At 47.2% G+C, this 21,024-nt stretch overlaps 2 protein-coding genes across 6 annotated transcripts in view; one reads left to right on the top strand and one right to left on the bottom strand.

The window, feature by feature from the left end:
- The window catches only part of LOC146201292 (ubiquitin carboxyl-terminal hydrolase 4-like), a 158,412-nt gene that overhangs the window by 33,467 nt on the left and 103,921 nt on the right, over window positions 1-21,024 (top strand). For all 5 annotated transcript variants that reach the window (XM_084595751.1, XM_084595749.1, XM_084595748.1 and 2 more), the window contains exons 5-7: window positions 9,491-9,609; window positions 9,981-10,200; window positions 13,372-13,494. In XM_084595751.1, the coding sequence (XP_084451877.1) occupies window positions 9,491-9,609; window positions 9,981-10,200; window positions 13,372-13,494 (462 nt within the window). The remainder of the gene's footprint in view (window positions 1-9,490; window positions 9,610-9,980; window positions 10,201-13,371; window positions 13,495-21,024) is intronic.
- Window positions 7,101-7,772, bottom strand: LOC146201293 (uncharacterized). Its single transcript, XM_084591801.1, has one exon. The coding sequence runs from the start codon at window positions 7,770-7,772 to the stop codon at window positions 7,101-7,103; it is 672 nt and encodes a 223-aa protein (XP_084447927.1).

The raw sequence follows: 21,024 nt of genomic DNA, 5'->3' as shown, positions 1-21,024 counted from the left end.
CTGCCAAACTCTCCTATTAGTTACAGGCCAATAGCCCTAACTAGCTGCCTTGCCAAATCATTCGAAAGCATAGTCAATACAAGGTTAATGTTCATTCTTGAAGCTCGTGAACTCCTTGATACCCACCAGTGCGGCTTCAGAAGAGCTTGTTCAACACTGGATCATCTAGTTCGGCTTGAAAACACAGTCCGAGAAGCCTTCATACATAAACAGCACTGTCTCGCAGTTTTCTTTGATATGGAAAAAGCGTACGACACCACCTGGCGATTTGGGATACTTCGCGATCTGGCAGACCTTGGAATCCGCTGCAGAATGCTGAACTGCTTAAAAGATTTTTTGTCCAACCGCTCGTTCCAAGTACGCCTCGGTTCTACACTCTCGAGGAACTTTACACAAGAGAACGGAGTACCGCAAGGATGCATATTAAGTACTACACTTTTCATTGTAAAAACGAATTCCATAGCCAAAGTAATCCCACAGTCTGTTATGCACTCACTTTATGTTGATGACCTCCAAATCGCATGCACATCATTCAGCCTATCGACGTGTGAACGACAGATACAACTAGCATTAAAGAAACTGAGTAATTGGGCAGAAAAAAATGGATTTAGGTTCTCGTCTCAGAAAACAGTTGCCGTTCTTTTCTCTCTGAGGAGAGGCCTGCAGCTCAATCCCATCCTGCACCTAAATGAAACCATACTCCCGATAAAGCAAGAACACAAATTTTTAGGACTAACGTTTGACAAGAAGCTCGCATTCCTCCCACACATAAACAGCCTGAAAATCAAAGCCTCTCGAGCTCTCAACATCCTTAAAGTACTCTCAAGGAGACACTGGGGCTCTGATAGGACATGTCTTCTCCATATCTATCGCTCAGTGGTACGCTCCTGTTTAGATTACGGGTGCGTGGTCTATGGGTCAGCAAGACCGTCATACCTTAAACGGCTGGACCCAGTACATAACCTGGGTCTGTGTCTTTCAACTGGTGCATGCAGGACATCGCCGGTGACAAGTCTGTATGTAGAAGCAAACGAACCGCCACTAAAATACAGGAGGACCATGCTTACACTTTCATACGTCCTGAAAATTCGCGCATTACCGAAACATATTTGTTACTCCATACTTACAAACTGCCCCTCAAGAACACTGTACATCAATAAACCTCGATCCATCAGACCTCTCATACTCCGTTTTGAAGAGCAGTGCCGGGAACTCAACTTGCTGGATGCACTTCCTGATATTGCACGGACACCTGACCCACTGCCACCTTGGTACAACTTCACTGCTGTATGTGACTTCACATTAACTCAATTTCGCAAAGCACAAACACCGCAAGAACACATTATACAAGAGTTCTTGGCATTAAATGAGAAATACAGGGATCACAAGGCATTTTATACAGATGGTTCAAAGACAATATTTCACGTAGGCAGTGCAGTAATAGAAGACGAACAGGAAAAAACAGTAAGGTTACCACAGTGTGCCTCAATATTTACTGCCGAATGCTACGCCTTATTCCTAGCAATGGATAAAATGGTCAACAAAAACATCAAAAACAGTATCATCTATACAGACTCTCTGAGCGTACTCGCATCACTACATCAAAAAAATGCTACAGGACCTTTAGTAGGGGACATAGTCCATTATGTAGTGATAGCAAAAACACAAGGACTTAATATCAAATTTTGCTGGGTGCCAAGCCACGTTGGAATCAGCGGTAATGAGAGGGCTGATGCATGTGCCGCGGCCGCCTCCAATGCTCAAGTACAGAAGGTGAAAATTCCACATAATGACGCCATAAAATTCATACAAAGAACACTGAGACAAAAGTGGCAGGCTGCCTGGGATAACGAAGTTAATAACAAGCTACACCTAGTAAAGCCAGTTATAAAAGAATGGAAAACATGCAGCCATCAAGAACATTTTATTGAAGTTATCTTATGCCGCCTTCGTATCGGACGCACCCACCTGACTCATAACTTCATCCTAGCAAAGAAAGACAAACCCATTTGCGAACACTGCGGAGAGGTGGTCACCATAAACCACATCCTAATATCCTGTATAAAACTCGATCAACTTAGAAAAAAGCATTTCCCACAGTTCTATGACAACTACATTCCCCTACATCCTAGCTTACTCTTAGGAGAAAATTCACTGGTTAAAACGTCTTCTCTCATTGATTTCTTAAAAGATGCCAACATCCTAAACCTGCTCTAGTGTATTAAAATAATCGCTTGCTTCCTTTCACCAAACAGATACGCAAACCCCGAGTTTGGCGCATGATGGCCCTAGCTGCCTATGTGCCACAAAACACAACACAACTCTTCCCATGACAACAAGCAGAGTAGAAGCTCGTCACGCAAGGCATGGCAGCTGTTTAAAGTTGCAAATACTCTAAGCGAGCGTGGACTCAAAAAAAAAAAAAAAAAAGCCATTCGCAAGCGAACTTCAAAAGCTGGGAAACATCACAAAGCAGGCTAGTATGTGGGTTGGCCTACCTCGACGTAGCTTAATAGGAAAAAAAAAATATATATATAATTTTGAAATTTCTTCTTTATATGAGCATTTAAAAAGTGCTTTGAGGCAAGGCAACCACTTACATATTTGTGTTTCCTTAATGCCCATTATCATAGTTATAACTCACCTACGGATATGGCAATGCGTGAAGCTAAAACGCATGCTAAAACATATTCTGCAGTTACGGCAACATGTACGGCAAGACGTACGGCAAATACGACGACGGTAGCTACGACGACGGTAGCTACGGCAACATGTTACCGTAGTTGCCGTAAGATTGCTAAAACTCTTTATTGGTTATAACAATGATATTTCCATGGCATTTCAATATTGTTATATGTGGGTTTGATTGTATTGTGCCAGTAAAACGAGACGCTGTTTCCCTTGAGTCACTTTGCTGACCAATTATTTTTAAGAAGAAATAAAAGTGACTTTTTTGGGCATACACTACTGATTAGCTGCCGTAAGAGCTTTGGTCCATCCTTTTCTTAGATTATAAGTTGGAAATGAAACCATGCAATAATCGACATTTTTGCTTTCTAGATTAGCCAAATTGTATGTCAGATTCAGCCTGTTTACCATTCACACATGGATTCAGAACATTTCTGAAATGGCCGTCAGCCCATATTCATTGTCATCTGTCTAATGCCCAGGGCTGATATCAGCATAAATTTCTGCTCTGTTTTATTTTCCATTCCGGATGCTTCAGAGTACCTGAGCACAATGCTGAAGTGCGAACGTTTTTTGTCATTTTGTCTTCTTTTTCGCTTCTTTGTTGCGAGTGATACGTGCACTACAATGCAACGTGACATTTACATGTTCATTATGTAGGATGGGGGTATATTGAGGTACTCAGACTGGGCAGATCAGCGACAACGAACACAGTCAGTTCCAACACGTGCAGCGATCACGATGCCACTGACTGGAACGTTCCCCGTGAACTTCTTCCTCATCACGATTACTCGCGGGACGAAGAGGAGCCATCCTGGCGACTTACGGCGTGAGCAAGACGGCAAGGTCGTAATAGGGTTTGAGGCGCTGCACTTAAACAATCTCGCATCCGCGCCGGCGTAGATCATGAGACGGCATAAGTGGTTCCACCACATAATTAACCGGAGAGGTGCGCTCCAGAACACGGTATAGGCCATGGTATTTAGCAAGAAATTTCAAAGATAGTCCAGGAGCATTGGAAGGTATCCACAGCCACACAAGAGCGCCAGACGAGAAGTCCGGTGTCGAGTGTTGGTTGTCGTGGTTGGATTTATGGCGGTATTGGGTGTTAGCCATGAATGCGCGGGCAATTTGTCGACAGTCTTCCGCATGCTGGGCTGCTTGAGACGCAGGAGTATACTCTGATATGTCTGGCTAATACGGGAGTATGGTGTCGATTGTAGCAGAGGGGTGACGGCCGTAGAGGAGAAAAAAAGGAGAGAAGCCAGTAGTAGACTGCGTTGCGGGATTGTAAGCATAAGTGACATACGGAAGGGTGAGGTCCCAATTTGAGTGGTTGGGTGAGACTTACATAGAGAGCATGTCGCCAAGGGTACGATTGAAACGCTCAATGAGGCCATTAGTCTGGGGATGATAGGCGGAGATTGTTCTATGAATAATGTTGCACTTGGTGAGCAAGGCTTTCACAACGTGACTCAAGAAAAAGCGTCCTCTGTCGCTGAGCAGCTCTTGAGGTGCGCCGTGGCAAAGAACAAATTGCTGCAAAATGAAGGAAGCTACTTCTGACGCTGTGGCAGATGGAAGTGCGGCGGTTTCTGCATACCTCGTCAGATGATCAACGGCTACAGTAGTCCAGCGATTGCCGGTTGCAGTGTAGGGAAGCGGCCCATACAAATCAATGCCGACGCGGTCGAAAGGGCGTGGTGGGTTGGGTAATGGTAGCAACTCTCCAGCGGAACGTTGAGGAGATGGCTTGCGACGTTGACAGGTGAGGCATGAGCGAACATACTTGAGTACGAAGGTGTACATGCCCCGCCAGTAGTAACGCAGCTGGAGACGATTGTATGTTTTGAAGACACCCGCGTGACCGGATTGTGGGTCAGCCTGGAAATAGTCACAGATTTGAGAGCGTAGCTGCCAGGGAATAACTAGCAACCACTTGCGGCCATCTGCGCAGTAGTTGCGGCGGTAGAGGAGGTTATCACGAATGGCGAAGTGGGAAGCATGGCGGCGGAGAGTACGCGATGGAGAAGCAGCTGTGGGATAGGATATAAAATCTAGGAGAGAATTTATCCAAGGATCTTGCCGCTGGGCTGACGGCATGTCATTGATGTGAAGCGATGGCGGGGAAACGTCGGAAGAGGAAAGGCTCGCGACCTCAGCTGTAAGGGGGCAGCGGGAAAGTGCATCGGCGTCGTGATGCTTGCAGCCGGAGCGGTAAACAATGCGGACATCATATTCCTGAAGGTGAAGAGCCCATCTTGCCAGTCTGCTGAACGGGTCTTTCAGTGAGGAAAGCCAGCAAAGGGCATGGTGGTTCGTCACTACGTTAAAAGGGCAGCCATAGAGGTAAGGGTGGAATTTAGTAAGAGCCCAAATAATCGCTAAGCACTCTTTTTCCGGGACAGAGTAATTGGATTCATCCTTCGTGAGTGTTCGGCTAGCATAGGCGACCATGTATTCAGTATAACCTGATTTGCGCTGAGCGAGCACAGCGCCGAGACCAATACCACTGGCGTCCGTGTGGACCTCAGTAGGCGCTGTGGGATCGAAGTGACGTAGGACAGGCGGTGCCGTGAGGATCCGGCCTAAAGTATTGAAGGCATCGTCGCACGTTGGCGACCACGACGAAAGGTCGGAACTGCCGGACAGAAGGTCTGTCAAGGGAGCAGCAATTGAAGCAAAATTTCTGATAAAGCGGCGAAATTAAGAGCACAGCCCGAGGAAGCTACGTAGATCTTTGATGGAAGTCGGTTTGGGAAAGGCTGCCACGGCACTAAGTTTGGCAGGATCTGGAGATACACCTTCTTTGGAGACAACGTGGCCAAGAATGGTGAGCTGGCGGGCGGCAAAATGACATTTTTTCAAATTCAGCTGCAGTCCGGCATCAGATCGGCAGGTCAAAACGTTCTTCAGACGGTAGAGGTGTGTATCAAAGTCGGGAGAAAAGACGACAATGTTGTCGAGGTAGCAGAGGCACGTCTTCCACTTTAGGCCACGCAAAATAGTGTCCATCATCCGCTCAAATGTTGCCAGAGCATTACTAAGGCCAAACAGCATAACCGTAAATTCGTACAAGCCGTCGGGAGTTACAAAGGCAGTTTTGGGGCGATCAGCCGCTTCCAGGGGAACTTGCCAGTAGCCGGAACGTAAATCTAGGAAAGAAAAGAGCTCGGCGCCTTGCAAACAATCGAGAGCGTTGTCTGTGCATGGGAGAGGGTAGACGTCCTTTCGCGTAATCTTATTCAGGCGGCGATAATCGACACCCATCTTTCTTTTTTACGAGGACAACAGGTGACGCCCAAGGGCTGCTTGAGGGCTGAATCGCGCCATTTTGAATCATTAGGTCGACTTGCTCTTCTATAGTCTGGCGTTCGGTTGCAGACACACGATGCAGGGAGGAAGGTCAATATCTTCGGCGACGAGGGCTTTAGCACAGGAATTTCGTGGATCAGCGTCTGGTAAGGCATCAGGCAAAGTCGAGAATCGCACTTGAGCTCGAGCACAATAAATAATAGCAGTGCGACTGCGACAGGAAATCCCAGCCTAAAATAACAGCGTGTGAGCAACTTGGCAGCACGACGAACTCAATGGTATCAAGGCAATTCTGGATAACTACTCAAGCGGTGCACGCTGCTAAGGGCTTGATATGCTGAGCGCTGGCCGTTCGCAGCGAAAGTCCTGCAATTGGCGTCTTCACTTTCTTTAAAGAGCTACATAGTTTTGCATCCATAACCGAAATCGCAGCACCAGTGTCAATTAGAGCCATGACAGCAACGCCCTCGACGAAAACTTCAATAAGGTTGGCCGGCGACAGATGAGGACTTAAGTTTGACGGGGTCGCAGTTCTCGTCTCAGGAACTGCGGCCTCTAGTTTTCCTCACGTGATGCGTTCTGTAGACGTCGCATGGGAGAGATAGAGCGGCGTCGCAGCGACGGTGAACGGCGGTCGGTCATGGCTTAGCGGTCTGGGGAGAAATGATGGCTGGCTGGAGGCTCAGTAGGCGCAGAATACTGAGGCGTCGAAGACCAGTATCCAGAACCATGAGTAGGTGGTGCCGACACTGGGAGGCGGTTTCGGCAGTGACGGGAAAATGTCCAGCCAGCCCACAAGTGTAACAAATGGGCCGGTTATCTTTTGTGCGCCAGGGATTGCATGGTCTTGGAGCCGGTCAAATAAACTGCTCAGGTTCTCGAGCAGGACTCGGAGGCGGCTGAACGTAGGCAGGTTGTGACGGAGCATATGTAGATGGTGGTCGGGCAGCAGCAGCCGCATATGTCAACGGGGCTGCGACAGGCATGGACTGAGGGGCTGGAGGAAGAGATTCAGCTACCTGTTCTTTAATAATCTGGCGCAAGCTGGGAGCTAGGTGCGATGAAGGCTGTTTATTGCAAGACATAAGGGAGAGCTTTCAAGCAACTTCTTCCCGAATGAAGCTCTTGATTTGTGGCAGGAGCGCAAAATGTTCACCTGCATCTATAAGGCGAGGAAGCGACTCAATGTGCATGGTGTTCGCGCGAGTTACGGCCCTTTGTTTGCGTAGTTCATCAAAACTTTGACACGGTGCGACAACTGCCGCGACGGTGTGGATATCTCGAGCTGTCAGCATCTGAAAGGTGTCGTCATCGATGCCTTGCAGGATGTGCTTGATCTTGTCGGCCTCTGACATTTGTGCGTTCACGCGCTTGCACAAGTTGACGACGTCCTCGATGTAACTCGTAAAATTCTCGCCAACCTGCTGAGACCACGCACGCAAGCGCTGTTCAGCGCGGAGTTTCCTCACAGCAGGACGGCCGAAAACTTCTGAGAAGCTGGCTTTGAACATGAACCATGATGGAATGTCCGCTTCATGGTTCCGAAACCATAGATTTGCTACACCGGTGAGATAGAAAATAATGTTGCTGAGCTTCGGTTCCGCATCCCATTTGTTGTAAGCGCTCACCCGCTCATAGGATGTGAGCCAGTCTTCGACGTCATGGTCGTCAGTGCTGCTGAAGATGGCTGGGTCTCGCTGTCGGAGGGAGTCGGGACTGATGATGGGCGAGCCAACTTGTACGGCTTGATGGTTGCTGTCTTCAGGCATTGCAGGAGGTGGTAACGTGCGGCCGCGAAGTTCCAGGGAGAGAGGATAGATCTTAACCAGCAGCTCCACCAATTGTAGGATGGGGGTTTATTGAGGTACTCAGACTGGGCAGATCAGCGACAGTGAACACAGTCAGGTCCAACACTCGCAGCGATCACGATGCCACTGACTGGAACGTTCCCCATGCACTTCTTCCTCTTCACAATTGTAATACTTGTGCATAGAAGTTTGTAAAACAACGCTTTAACCAGCCAGCACAACACCCTCCCGCGGTGCCACTCTCACGCCGGCAGGTTCAGCTGGGTGCAGCGCGACCGCCGAGGGAAGAGTGAAATTCGAGCAGAACTGAGGAGGAAAGCAGTCGAAGGGAGTAGTGTGTCGCTACTTTCAGGATCAAGGGGCTTTAGTTTGCTCGGCGTACTGTAGTGATATTGAAATGCACTACACTAACATTGTGCACGCTTGTGTTGTAGTACAATTGTGATGTAATGATAATTTGAATATTTCCATAATGGTATAATGTGCCAGAGCACGGTCCGTGAAATTTATGAAGGGACTATATTCTGCTGAGCTGATGCGTTTTTGCTCTGTAGCTTTGGCTGCATAGCCACAAAATGTCCAGACCGAGTTAGAATAAACCTTGCGCTTGGCACATGGTGGCCTGAGCTGTCGTATGTGCCAGAAAACGCAACACTGCCAGGCTTTCCTAGCTAGATTTGTCGTAAAGCCGTAGTTACTGTGTTTGCCGTATAGCAGTGCTAAAACTCTCTTATTCCATCTGTAGGGTGCTTACTAACAAAGAGCAGTTTGGTCACCGCCGCACCATAGCTTTTGAGCTTGGTCAAGGTCGTCACCCCAATCAGTTTGCCAGCCGACCACAAGAACATTGCACTTTTTCTTTGAACGTGCCTATTTATTGAACTGTACGAGCATATCAATGCCCCCTGTACATTTAATGAGCCACAAAGATGCCTCATTAAAAATGCTGCTGCACGGGGGCCACTGGAAGGCCTCTTGCGATAAGCCTTTTCCGTACTTGCAAACGTGGCTGGTGCAGTCATTGATGCTGATGCAGTGATGTATGCTGCCATACTATGAAGAAACGTTCTTGGCACATTCTAATGAATGTTGTTGGTGTCAAACTTGTGCTTGACACAGAGCAATAACGTCAAAATGTTTTCAAAGAACTACTTTGCCACCCGCTGACTTATTGCATATCACGGCCACGCTGGGATTGGTTGGCATGTTCACGTGGCCCTGAGTATCCCAACCATGCTGAGTATCCCAACCATGCTTGGAGCATGTTAAGGTGCTGTAAGCGAGAGGGGGGACTGTTGGAAAGAGTGAGCTGAGTGTAGTCAGAGTTTCTGATTTTGACTAGCCCAATGTGCCGCTACCTGTCATTGTGCTCCAGAGCAGTCGAAGATGACCAGTTGAAGAACGGGACTGATAATGCGTTGAATTAGAAGCAACATTCCAAGCTAACCGCATTCATTTCTGCTTTCTGCTCGAAGCATGGGGTATTTGCCCTGATGTCAGGCTAAAGTGTGCTTTGATGGGACAGGTTCAGGTGCAGGTTGGTGTGGCCACTAGGCACCTCGTGGTGGTTGTTGGTCAATTGTAGTGAGATCATGTGGAATGGCTGCGCAGGTTTGGAATGGAGGAACATGTTTTGGTTTTGAAGTGAGGTGTGTTGGATGGTGTGGGGTTGTGTGCAGCATGACTGTCAGGAGTTCCTGACCCTGCTGCTGGACACGCTGCACGAACAGACCAACCAGGCCAGTTGCCACTCACCATCACTGTGTAGCAGCAGCAGCAGTTTAGCACCGGCCATCTGGTGAGTGCGCTCTGTTTGGCCTGAAACTGAGCCTTGCCTTATGCAGTGGAATCCACTCTTTCCTGGACATATGTTAACCCTTCAGTTTCATCCGGTGCCCTGCTCTTTGTCCTGCCTCGGTCTGCACCTTTTGGAGTCCAGCTGCAGAGCCATTAGTGCGTTTGGGCTGTGACATCAGTGGTCACTGCGATGCTTGCCATGGTTTTAATTGGCAGGTGGTCCACAAACTTGCAAACACTGTGCAAAAAAAACAAAACAATACTGTTCACAGGGGGCAAAAACCACGAAACCGGTCTTTTGTTTACTGATTTTGTTTTTTCTCTCAGGTGGGTGTGTGTGGCTGAGGGCTTTGTGCGTCTCTTGCTTGGCAGTGGTGGCCAGGAGTCCAGCAAAGGGCAGCCGAGCACTCCGAAGCCCAGCCGGCTCGCTGATGAGGAGGTGCAGCCGTACCGACAGAGCAAGTACTCAGAGGCCGAGGAGAGTGCCGTGGTCGGGGAGGAGCAGGTGCAGCCTCATTGTTCAGCTTCCACCACGGTGGCCACGGTGCCCACTGCCGCCAAGCGTCGCCGACTGCGGACCCACAGTTCTGAAGTGGGTGACAGGCACACCACAGTGCTTGGTTGGGGCCTTTCTTTAAGGATGCTGTCAGCCTTTCTACCAAAGGAGTGTTGCAATACAGGAAACAGGCCTTACAGGCTTTGCAGTGGACTGCATTGGAACGAGCTGGAGTAGGAACAAATGTGACATTCACTGTAGGTGTTCAAAAAATCATGTTTGTCAGCAAAATTTGTCTAGGGCCTAGGCGTGGATCTCGTCTTTGGGACTAGCTTCATATACAGTAGAATCTTGATAGTACGAATTTCACAGGGTCGTGAAAAAAATTGTATCATCAAAACTATCAAAAATCAGTATATAGAAGCATGGGAAAGCATTTATGGATATTTGTTTACGGCCGAGAAGAATTATTTACACTTGCATCGCCACAGCTCACTATTCCTGGTGCAACCGGTGTGACAGATGATCGGGATGTTGGTATTTTGTGGGCCGTACTCCTCCACAACTTTTCACAGCACGTAAAATGCGACAGATGTGGGCAATGTGTGGGCTACATATCACTTCAAATTGCTTATGATGTTCTTAAGGAAAGGTTGCACAGGACTTTAGTAATGAGAACAAGAAGCTGGTCTGCACCATAAAACACGAACGTAAGTCTGTAACTTGCACTGCTGGCGTCGTTTACCGCATATCCCTCTCCGGCGTTTTTACCGCATACCCCTCTCCTGCAGTAGGTGCTACGTGGGGAAGTCTGGTCGCTGCCTAAATGATCGACTCTGAGAGCACCATGTGCTGCTGGATTCATTGGTGGGGGGCGGCCATTTGGCCAACCACTGTAAGCGTTGCGGGTGCGTGCTGGCGTTTGATGCCACGTGTGTGCTTGGTAAGGGAGGCACAAGGTTAGGCCGTGAGATATTTGAGGCCTATCACATGAGCAGGGAAGGTGATAAGTGTGTCAGCGCGCCTTCAATCGCCTTGTCCAGAAAAGAAGTGTACCTCAACAACAGTTTGCCACATTTTGATTAGTTTTTGACGGTATGAGTTTGACATAGTGTGCGCACGCAGCACCGAAGTGCTTTTATGTACCTTTTTGTTTAAGTAAATCCTCAGTTGATGTCCAGCGCTCATCCTGTTTTCTTCTAAGTCTGTGTCTGTGTTACATGCGCTAGTCTTTTTATTAATGATGACACACCAACTAGCCCAGCTTTCTGCCTTGATTGCCGCTACAGTGTCTCGCCATGAAGGTTGCCGGGGAGACCTTTACTATTTTCGAGCAGTTCTACTTTGATGCCCCTAATGGCGTGCATGTAATTATGCATTGATGGAAACATGAAAAATAATCACAATCGCACTATTCTCATCTAAAATCGGCAACTATTGCCCACTTGTTTCTCAATAAGTTGGCAGTGCTGCTACAATAATGCAAGATGTTCTTGTTAGTTCTTTCAAGGCCATTTGATAATTTCAGCTTTGGATAATGAGAACTTTTTTCTGATCCCGTGAAGTTTGAACTTGCAAACTTTTACTGCATATGTACATTTTCACTGGCCTGGGATTTTTTAACATGCAGTGATATCGCACAGCGCATACTGTGTGTACTTGCATACTGAACCCATCACTCACTCTTGTGGTTGAGAATTTACTTTTTCGGTAAGCATTATCTTTTCTTCCTCTTTTGTACTGTCATTGTTGCCATCTGTAGCGCGGGCCTTGACAGTGTGCCAAGATGCTGAGTGCCGATATCGTCATTGCATGTATCTTTCGATGAGAGCTGCTGTGATGGTGGCACACGTGACGAACTTGGTAGAGTGCCAAGGATTGAACAGGATTGCCGGTGATGGTGGTACACTATTGTGCACCCTGCTTGGCTAGTGTATGCTTGGAAAGCAGGTGAGCGCTCAACCCTCTCAGAGAAGAGTTGCAGTTTAGGCCGGGACTTTACAAATTGTCCTTTACACTGAAATCTTCTGAAGGAAGCAGGGTCTTTAGAATACGAAGCGGTTTCGCAAGATTGGAAGGGAAAATGCCTAGCCCCTCTCACCCGACAGCTAATGCTTAATGGGCAAGAACATTCGTGCAGGCTAGTGGTCTATATTTGGTCACAGAAAGATTAGGACAAAGCAACGATGTGGGTAGGGCATGCAACAGCCAAGATTTTTATTGAAAGAACACTGCTTGTTATACACTAGCTGTTCTTAACACCAAAAGGAAACTGGCACAGAAGCGTATCTGCCTTAGGCATAAAACTTGACGAATTAGGCTTAGATATTAGCATTGCACACTCGTGATCGTATGGCGAGCTTTTTAACCTTGCATAATCGGCATACACATAACCTTCAGGATTGCTGTTCAGAATGTTCACTTTATCTCACCACAATCACAAAATCGCCCGATCGCGCCATGATAATAGCAAACACCTTTTGAAGAGAACAGTTGCAAAAGTTGGTGACACTGCCATGGTGGACCATGTGCTTTTATTCATAATATGTGAGCAGGCAGAAAAACACCTTTATTAAATGTTGACTCTTTCAAAAAAAACATGCTGAAGCTTTTTTTTCTTCTTTTTTTTTTTTTTGCCACACGTGATGAGCCTCCCCAGAAATTGCTGTCAACTTTTCGTGGACAAGAAAAAGCAAAAGACTGGGTTTGTTGTGCGAGCATATATATAGTTATGTTCTTACGTTTGGCCCTAGTCACGGTGCTTGCGATCTTGCGTCCGCCTGGTCAGCAGCTGAGTGCCATGATCAGCTGTTGCAGTGGGCCACACTTGTTCTGGTGGGCACCAGGACTGGTAATTTGCGACTGTGCCTTGGGCCCCACTGGTTGACACTAGTAGGTCATCTACCACATACAGGGTCATTTGGAATTCAGTGCTTGTTTTGGGTGGTCTACCACATACAGTTTCTGACTACCGTATTTATTTTTGCATAATGAGGCCACTCTCGTAATGGACCCGTTCCCCAACTTTTTGATGGTGAGAAATTAAAAAAGAGCATTAGTCTTTAGCGCGTCCTTCAGTTTCATGCCGTGACTTGCAACCCACAGCTTGGCAGTGCTATCTTTCGAAGTTAACTCCTCTGATATGGAGGGGTGCACATATGAAACAATGTTTATGGGATGCCACTCAGAGAAGTCTGTGGTGGCTGAAGTAAAGTGCTGCCAGATTTTCCTCCAGGCAGTCAGTGAAGCTGCTCTGCCATGGCACAGGGGTCGACCACCAAGCGCCTGCGGCCAGAGGAGAGGAGTGATGCCCAGCAGGCCTGGGATCAGTACGTGGCCCACAACCAGTCAATGGTTGTGGACATCTTCCAGGGGCAGTTCCGCAGCACGGTGCGTTGTCTGAGAAGATGCAAATCCATACCTGTTTGGCCTATAATCTCCTCGTGCCATATTACGCACATCACAAAAACTATCACAGTCTGCCTTTCTGCTTTGATCCAAAGCTTTCTGCAAACCCACTGTAGACAGCATGTCACTGATTTCCTGTGTGGTCAGCATAAATAGCGAAAGCAGAGTACCACTCATGAAAGCCCCCTCCTCTCTTTTTCTTTCCCACAAGCATCTTGAGACTATGCTGTGATCGCTGTCTTGACAATGTTCGCTTAGGCTAGCAATGTGTTGTGAGCGCCAGCCTCTGCAAGTGTTTTGCTTCGTGCATTAAGGCATAGTACTTAATTATGCCCTTGTAGGACTTTTATCGTGCACTGACACACGGTTGTCTTGCTTTTTGCCTCCATCAAAAAATGAATTCGATCCCGCATCTTTGGGTGCTTTTGATTGATGATGTTAAGGCTGAAGGGGCATTGTTTTTCTCAGCACTCTGGACCGGTGGAAACTATGCGTGCTGTTATCCATTTTGCCACCTACTGAGGTGCCACAGTGCAGCACTTGCATAGACTGCAAGGTCCCTGCAGCAAATGTGCTGTTTGAACACTGCATAAAATGCTTACACAGCCTCCTTGTTGACTCATGCTGCTTCACTTCTTATGTGGTGGGTTGCAGCAGCAGTGGCATCGCTCAAACTCTCAATGCCATCTGCCTCAGTGTAAGTGCTGAATTCACAGCTGGTAATCTCAAGGCAACAGCCTCGGGTTGAAAGAAATGAAAATTAGTTTTGAGGGAATGAAAGGGCTGTCCACCGAAAGATATCAAGCAATGAAGATGGGAGCGAAAGAAAAGGTGCCATGGTAGAAAATATTTTAGGCCACCTGGGGTTTATTAATCTCTATTGAAATCGCACAGAATGTGGGCAAAGCTTGATAAGAATAGAATCTACTGGGATAAAGCATGTCTAGATAGATGATGCAAAGTTTTTCAAAGGTCATTCGGTAGACCTGGACTGGTTTTTTTTTTTTCATCATCAACCTGATTATACCCACTGCAGGGCGAAGGCCTCTCCCATATTTCTTAGCAGAAAATTAGCAGAAAATGGCAGCATTTACACAGATATGGACATCATGTTTAAAATATCCAAGGGCACCAGCCCTTGAGTTTCCATTCAGCTAATACGATTTCTTTCTAAGACATTCCCCCTTTAATACAGTGTTCTGCAATTTCGTCTTAACAGTTGTTAAAAAATTCTTCCACCTCAACCGGTGACTTGTTTGCGGTGAAAATGCACACAAAACTTGCATGTTTCCTTCATTTTGTACCAAGTTTGGGATAAACCAGAGATTTAGAACAGTGCGCATAGCAGTATTTTAGGCACAAAGCAAATTCGAGTATAAAAACTGAGTCCTAAAGAAGCATTTTTCAAATTTACTGCTAGTTACGGATGAAATCATTTATGAACCGTGGCCATAGAAAAACAAAAATATCAAAAGAATAGCATGTTTTTGAGGGCAAGGCAATAATAATAATAATTGGTTCACAGGAAGGGAAAGGCTCTGTCACACTTGTTTCTGTGGGCACCTGAACCGTGCCGGAAGGGAAGGTAGGCAGATGGGAGTGAAAGTGGATAGAGAGAAAGAGAAGCTGTAGTGGAGGGCTACAGAGTAATTTCGACCACCTTGGGATCTTTAACGTGCGCTGACATCACACAGCACACGGACTCCTCTTCGTTTCTCCTGTAGTTGGGCGTCTTACCACTGCAAAAGCATTAATAATGAGAATTTGCAAAAAATAGTTTTGAATAATTTTGAAATGAAAACTAGTACAGATAGTTGAAGATAAAAAGGAATGTTTTTTTCTAGGGGTGAAAATATTGAAATTTTCAAATATCAATCGAATACAGTCGGCAACCGATTTTTCGGACTCTCAATGGACCATGAAAATGTCCGAAAAATCGGGCAGTCCGAAAAAACAAATGTGCACCAAAAAAAGCTCTATTTATTGCCTATTTTTCACTTTGAGGCCGGAAAAAGTCATAAATGTTTTCTGCACCACGTTCCGCTTCCGTGCTAACAGGTCCGCCTGAATTACGCTTGCATCAGCTCAGCTTGCGTCGGCTGCGCTGCTGCAGGTGAGTCATCGTCGTTGTCGCTCTCAGACTCCACAAGCACTTGGCCAATAATTTCTGCACCTGTGAACCCAGCGTACAGTTTCAACTCGTGGTCCACGTCTGTGAACTCTCAAAACGAGACGGCCGATGGAATTTCGACACCAGCAGTGCGAAGATCGTGAATGAGCTACTCACTGCCTGACAGCTGCTCGACGACGCTCTCCTCGTGCAAGGCAGCCAACTTTGTCATTCAGCACAAACCCCGCGTGGCGGAAGCAATTGCGCAGCGTTGTGGGTGCCATTGACTTCCATGCATCAGCGAGCATACTATGTGCTCCAAGCAGATTGACAGAGCAAGTTTTCCCACTGTCGAGGCACACCACCACCGCTACCAACCACTGGATCACAACACCGACTTCGTTGAGTGCCTTCTCGCTGCCGCGTTGCATGCAAAATTAAAAAAAATACTCCTTATAAAATTCGGAAACAGCTTCTTGAAGAACAGAAGCCGATTCAATTAAATGCAAGCCATAGTAGCGACAGAACGTAGTTCTCGCATCAGCACGACTGCGGCTTGGCCTACTCGCTACACTCGGCAAACACGCAGAGGAACAGGCAGTCGAAGCGATCACACTAAAAGAAGAAAAAAAGCACTCCGGTGGCGAGCAGCGGCGTCCCGGAAACGGAAGCTGCTAGGCAAATAATATAGCCTCGATCCAGCGTCAGTTTAGCTGAGGAGCGGCACGCAAGGCCGGCACCGGTTTCGAGGCTATCGAAGGAAAAAGTAAACAAACAAGACAGCGGCGACACCGCTCACAATGTGTGGCAATTGGCCCGGCTGACGCTTGGAATGTCCGAAAAATTGAATAGCCCTCCTTAGAGTAAAACAAAACGTCGCGGGCTAGTTGGTTCATCGCAAGGGGGAAACAGCGCAAGCTAAACACGGACAAAAAGGGAGGACGAGACACACACAGCGCTGACTTACAACTGAAGGTTTATTTCAGACACGTATTTACCATATTTACCGACGTGTCTGAAATAAACCTTCAGTTGTAAGTCAGCGCTGTGTGTGTCTCGTCCTCCCTTTTTGTCCGTGTTTAGCTTGCGCTGTTTCCCCCTTGCTCCTTAGAGTGTCCGAAATTTTGAGCAGCGTAATACATTGACTTTATAAGGTATATCCTGGGGCCGGGAAAATGTCCGAATAATCAAGCATGTCCGAAAAATTGGGTGTCCAAAAAATCGGTCGTCGACTGTACAAATATGAAGAAAACATGCCTTCGAATATCGAATTGAATAACGAATATCTGCTCAGTGGGGAAAAAAATAGAAAATTAGAAAACAACTTACATTGCTTGTCTTGCTTATCTGGGAATTCACATGGTATGTGCTAATAATGCTAAACTACAATTTATACAGTATTCCAAATTATATACAGTGTTACGAGCATGTTTAGGGTTTGCCGAGACGCGTCCCGGCAGTGGACGGAGTCGACGGCTACACTCTGAAGAAAGACATAGTTACTTCTTATGTAACTTGCCTGAGTTCAGAAGAAGTGCTAGAAGCCGCAAGCCTGTGTGGCGCTATTCTCCATGAACAATCTGAAGGGGGAGGACTGTTGCAGTTTCATTTCTTTAGTTTTCAGTCATTTCACGTGCCACAAGTGGTGACGAGGAAAAAAGTCAGTCAAGCAATTAAATTTCATGTTTGACTCTCCTCCGCCCACTTCTGCGCACGTGAGTTTGTTCTTCTGCTACTGTTGTCAACGCGCAAGAATTTCGTCACGCCAGTGTTTGGCAACCTCGTAGCATTCGACGGAGGTGACAGGCCTTGCTACGTAGAGTCATCGCGAATGACAGAAGAGAAAAAAAAGTCAGTCTTCTTCATATTCAAGGTAGCGCAAGAAACAAGGACACAGCACGAGCACTTTTTTGCGACTAAACCTCTTATTGAAAAACACGGAATAAATACCCATCTCGCGAAACTAAAACAGAAGAAAAGAAACGTGATAGCATCAAGAAAAGGAAAAGTGTAGGGCACGACACAGCTGGGTGTTTATTAACTAAGATATGGTGCAAAAGCGAGGAACCTCACAGTCGCAAGAGCAAACAAGTTACTAAAACAGGGAAGGAAGCGACAGGAGAGATTAGTTCCATGTGTGGTTTAGATATGCCTACATTACTCCTTGGTCCTCGTTTTTTGCGCTACCTTCACTATTGTTATGGACTTGGTCTCAAGCAGAGCATGGAGGAGGGAAGAAGGAGACCAGGAAGAGTGCCGGTGAGGCGTTTGTGACTCGCACACTAAGCACAGCTAGCCACATACCTCTCAGTGGTTTGACGCATCTGCGGCGAGTAAAAACGTTCTTGGATGCGATAGAGCGTAGATCCCAGGTGTCCCGAAGTGGGGTCGTCGTGCATAATGCGCAAAACAGGAGCGTAGGCTGACGGGCACCACCAGAAGGTAGCGGAGACCAGTGGGAGAATAGTCCTTTTTGTACAAAAGATCACCGCGTATACAATAGGGACTGGAAGCTGTAGGGTCCCCTGTAGTGGTAAAGAATGGTTGGAGATTCTCATCTTTCCTCTGCTCAGTGCAGAACGTACGGGTATCGGGGAATGGAGGTAAAACCGCAGCGATGTAATGATCAAAATTGTCGGCATCACATTCCGTCGTGGGAAGCGGCAAACGTGAGAGACAGTCCGCATCTGCGTGCCAACGTCCACTCTTGTACGAAACTGTGTAATCAAACTCCTGTAAACGGATTGCCCACCGTGCGAGACGGCCAGATGGGTCACGGAGGTTTATCAGCCAGCACAGGGAATGATCAATAACCACTATGAAGGGTCGCCCGTATAGATAACAGCAAAACCGCTGAACGGCAAAAACTACAGCGAGGCATTCCTGCTCAGTAACTGTGTAATTGCGTTCAGGTTTGCTTAAGGAACGACTGGCGTAAGCAATAACATGTTCCTTGTCACCGTAAAGCTGAATCAGCACAGCACCAATGCCAACACCACTGTAGTCCGTGTGCAGTTCCGTTGGAGCAGAAAGGTTGAAAGGCTAGAGAGTCGGATGTGATGTTAGTAAAAACTTGAGCTGGCGAAAAGAAGAGTCACACTGTGATGTCCACTCGAAGAGAGCGTCTTTGTGCAGAAGGCACGTGAGCGTGTTAGCGATGTCAGCAAAACAGGGAATGAAGCGGCAAAAATACGAGCACAATTCTAGGAAACTTCGAAGTTCTTTCACGTTCTGAGGTGTTGGAAAAGATGCAACGGCCACGGTCTTTTGAGGGTCAGGTCTGACGCCTTCGTGATAGACAAGGTGTTCTAGTACCAAAGTCTGACACTCACCGAAGCGACACTTCTTCGAATTAAGTACTAGACCGGCGTTTTTGAAGCAGTCCAGCACGAGAGCGAGGTGTTCATCGTGCTCATTGAATGTCCAAAATTACGACATCATCGAGGTAGCACATACATATCTTCCATTTTAGCCTATGTAGGATCCCGTCCATAAATCTCTCAAAAGTTTCAGGAGCATTGCAGAGCCCAAAAGGCATTACATTAAATTCAAACAGGCCGTTGGGTGCAATAAAAGCCGTTTTCTCCTTGTCGTCGAGGTGCATAGGGATCTGCCAATATCCTGATCACAGATCGACGGATGAAAAGTAGGCTACGAAGAACAGGCAACCTATGGCGTCATCGATCCGGGGAAGGGGATACACGTCTTTTTTGTTGCAGCATTCAGGCGGCGATAGTCGACGCAAAAGCGCCATCTTTCTTCTTGACCAGAATTACGGGGGCGGCCCAGGGACTGCATCACTCTTGAATAACACCCTTTTCCAGCATATCCCGAGCCTGCTCATTGATGTCCTGGCGTTCTATTGGCGACACAGTATGGCTTCTATCGAATTGGGTGTGAATAGCCTGTGTCAATGCGATGCCGGGTACGTGTCACGGGAATGCACCGTGAATTGCTGGGCTCCGAAAAATCAAAGATGGAAGAACGCTTGACCAGTAAGGCCTCCAAAGCGTCACGCTGTTCACTGGTTAGAGAGCGGCTGATCATCCGATGCAGTTGTGAGTCAGGGGCTGGAGCGTCAGCTACTTCGCCAGGTGCATCAGACGGAGCGTCGTCTTTGCTGCACGTCGCAATTTTCATATTCAGAGGCAAAACTACAGGTTGCGAAGTACAATTGATGGCCCACAGCCATGAGCAGCCCTTGACCACTGACAGTAGGCAATGAGGAACCAGAATGTATTTCTTTGCGCAGTTAGAATGAAGCGGTGCCACCTTAGCGTCGAAGGTGTCGGAGGCACGGCTGGGGCACAAAACTGGGACGCACACCATAGACAGGGCTGGCACATTGGTATCCTCTGTTACGCAGAACACTTCCTCACGCATGTGTGGCTCCTCTAAAAGTCCAGAAGGAAGGGAACCATCAACGCAGAGTTCCCTAGAGCGGTATTCGACCGTAGCACCACAAAACTTCGAAAAGTCCATTCGTAAAATGATGTCATGCGTAGAGTGGGGTAAGAGGACGAATTCGGCTTGAAAAATTGCACCACCCACAAACACTTGCACACTGCATGCACCCAGAGGCCGCAACGCCTCTCCACTAACACCACAATATGAACAAGATTCAACTCGCCCAACTTTCAACCTTACTAGAGTCAAATCTCAATATAACAAATCCCGCGGGACTGCAAAAAATTGTTTGTTATTTGTAAATATTGTTGTAATGAAAAATCTCCGATTATAAGCCAGTGGTCAAACCTAGGTGTGAAAATGACGTACCTTGGCAGTAGGCACGTTTGTAGACATGCAAAGCCTCAAATGAAATTGTTGCACTAACTCCAAAGCTGATTTATTTGATTATTTTTTTCCTGCTGCATGTAGCAAACTCACTACATTACACCACTACAGTACATACACCTTCCACTTTGTGCAACATCTCATCATGTGCGTGATTGCACCGAGCAATGAAAGTACAGACATTGCCCATATGCAAAAAAAGTCAAAGTTTGATATGACCTCATCTTCAGTGCTTTCTGAAGTTTGAAAATCTTGTCTCGGTCTCTCAAAATGATCGCGGCAGTCGATGGGGCAATGCTAGCTGTCTACAGAGGCCGATTCGCTTTTTTCCTGCGTCTATTTCTTGTAGTGAAAGCTGCGTTCCCATCTTCTTGGCACTTCGCTGGATCCTTGGCACAAACTTCGTTGCTATTCTCCATGAACAATCTAAAGGGGGTGGACTGTTGCAGTTCCGTTTGTTGTTTAGTTTTCAGTCATTTCACGTGGTGCCACCATTAGGCAGAGCCACAGACCGATGATAATAAAAAGGCGACACGGCACGAGCAGCGCAGGTGTTGTGTGTGTGCAGTCGAATGTGGTGTGTTACCTGCGTCTTCGGAGTATAGACC

Source organism: Amblyomma maculatum, chromosome 2 (genome assembly GCF_055883805.1).
Source record: "Amblyomma maculatum isolate TAMU_Amacu chromosome 2, ASM5588380v1, whole genome shotgun sequence".
Lineage (NCBI taxonomy): Eukaryota > Metazoa > Arthropoda > Arachnida > Ixodida > Ixodidae > Amblyomma > Amblyomma maculatum.
Note: the sequence above shows the minus strand (reverse complement) of the source record. Positions and strands in the feature narration are given on the sequence as shown.

Coding starts and splice junctions, on each gene's coding strand:
- LOC146201293 (XM_084591801.1), bottom strand. CDS start 7,772: ATGCCTGAAGACAGCAACCATCAAGCCGTACAAGTTGGCTCGCCCATC.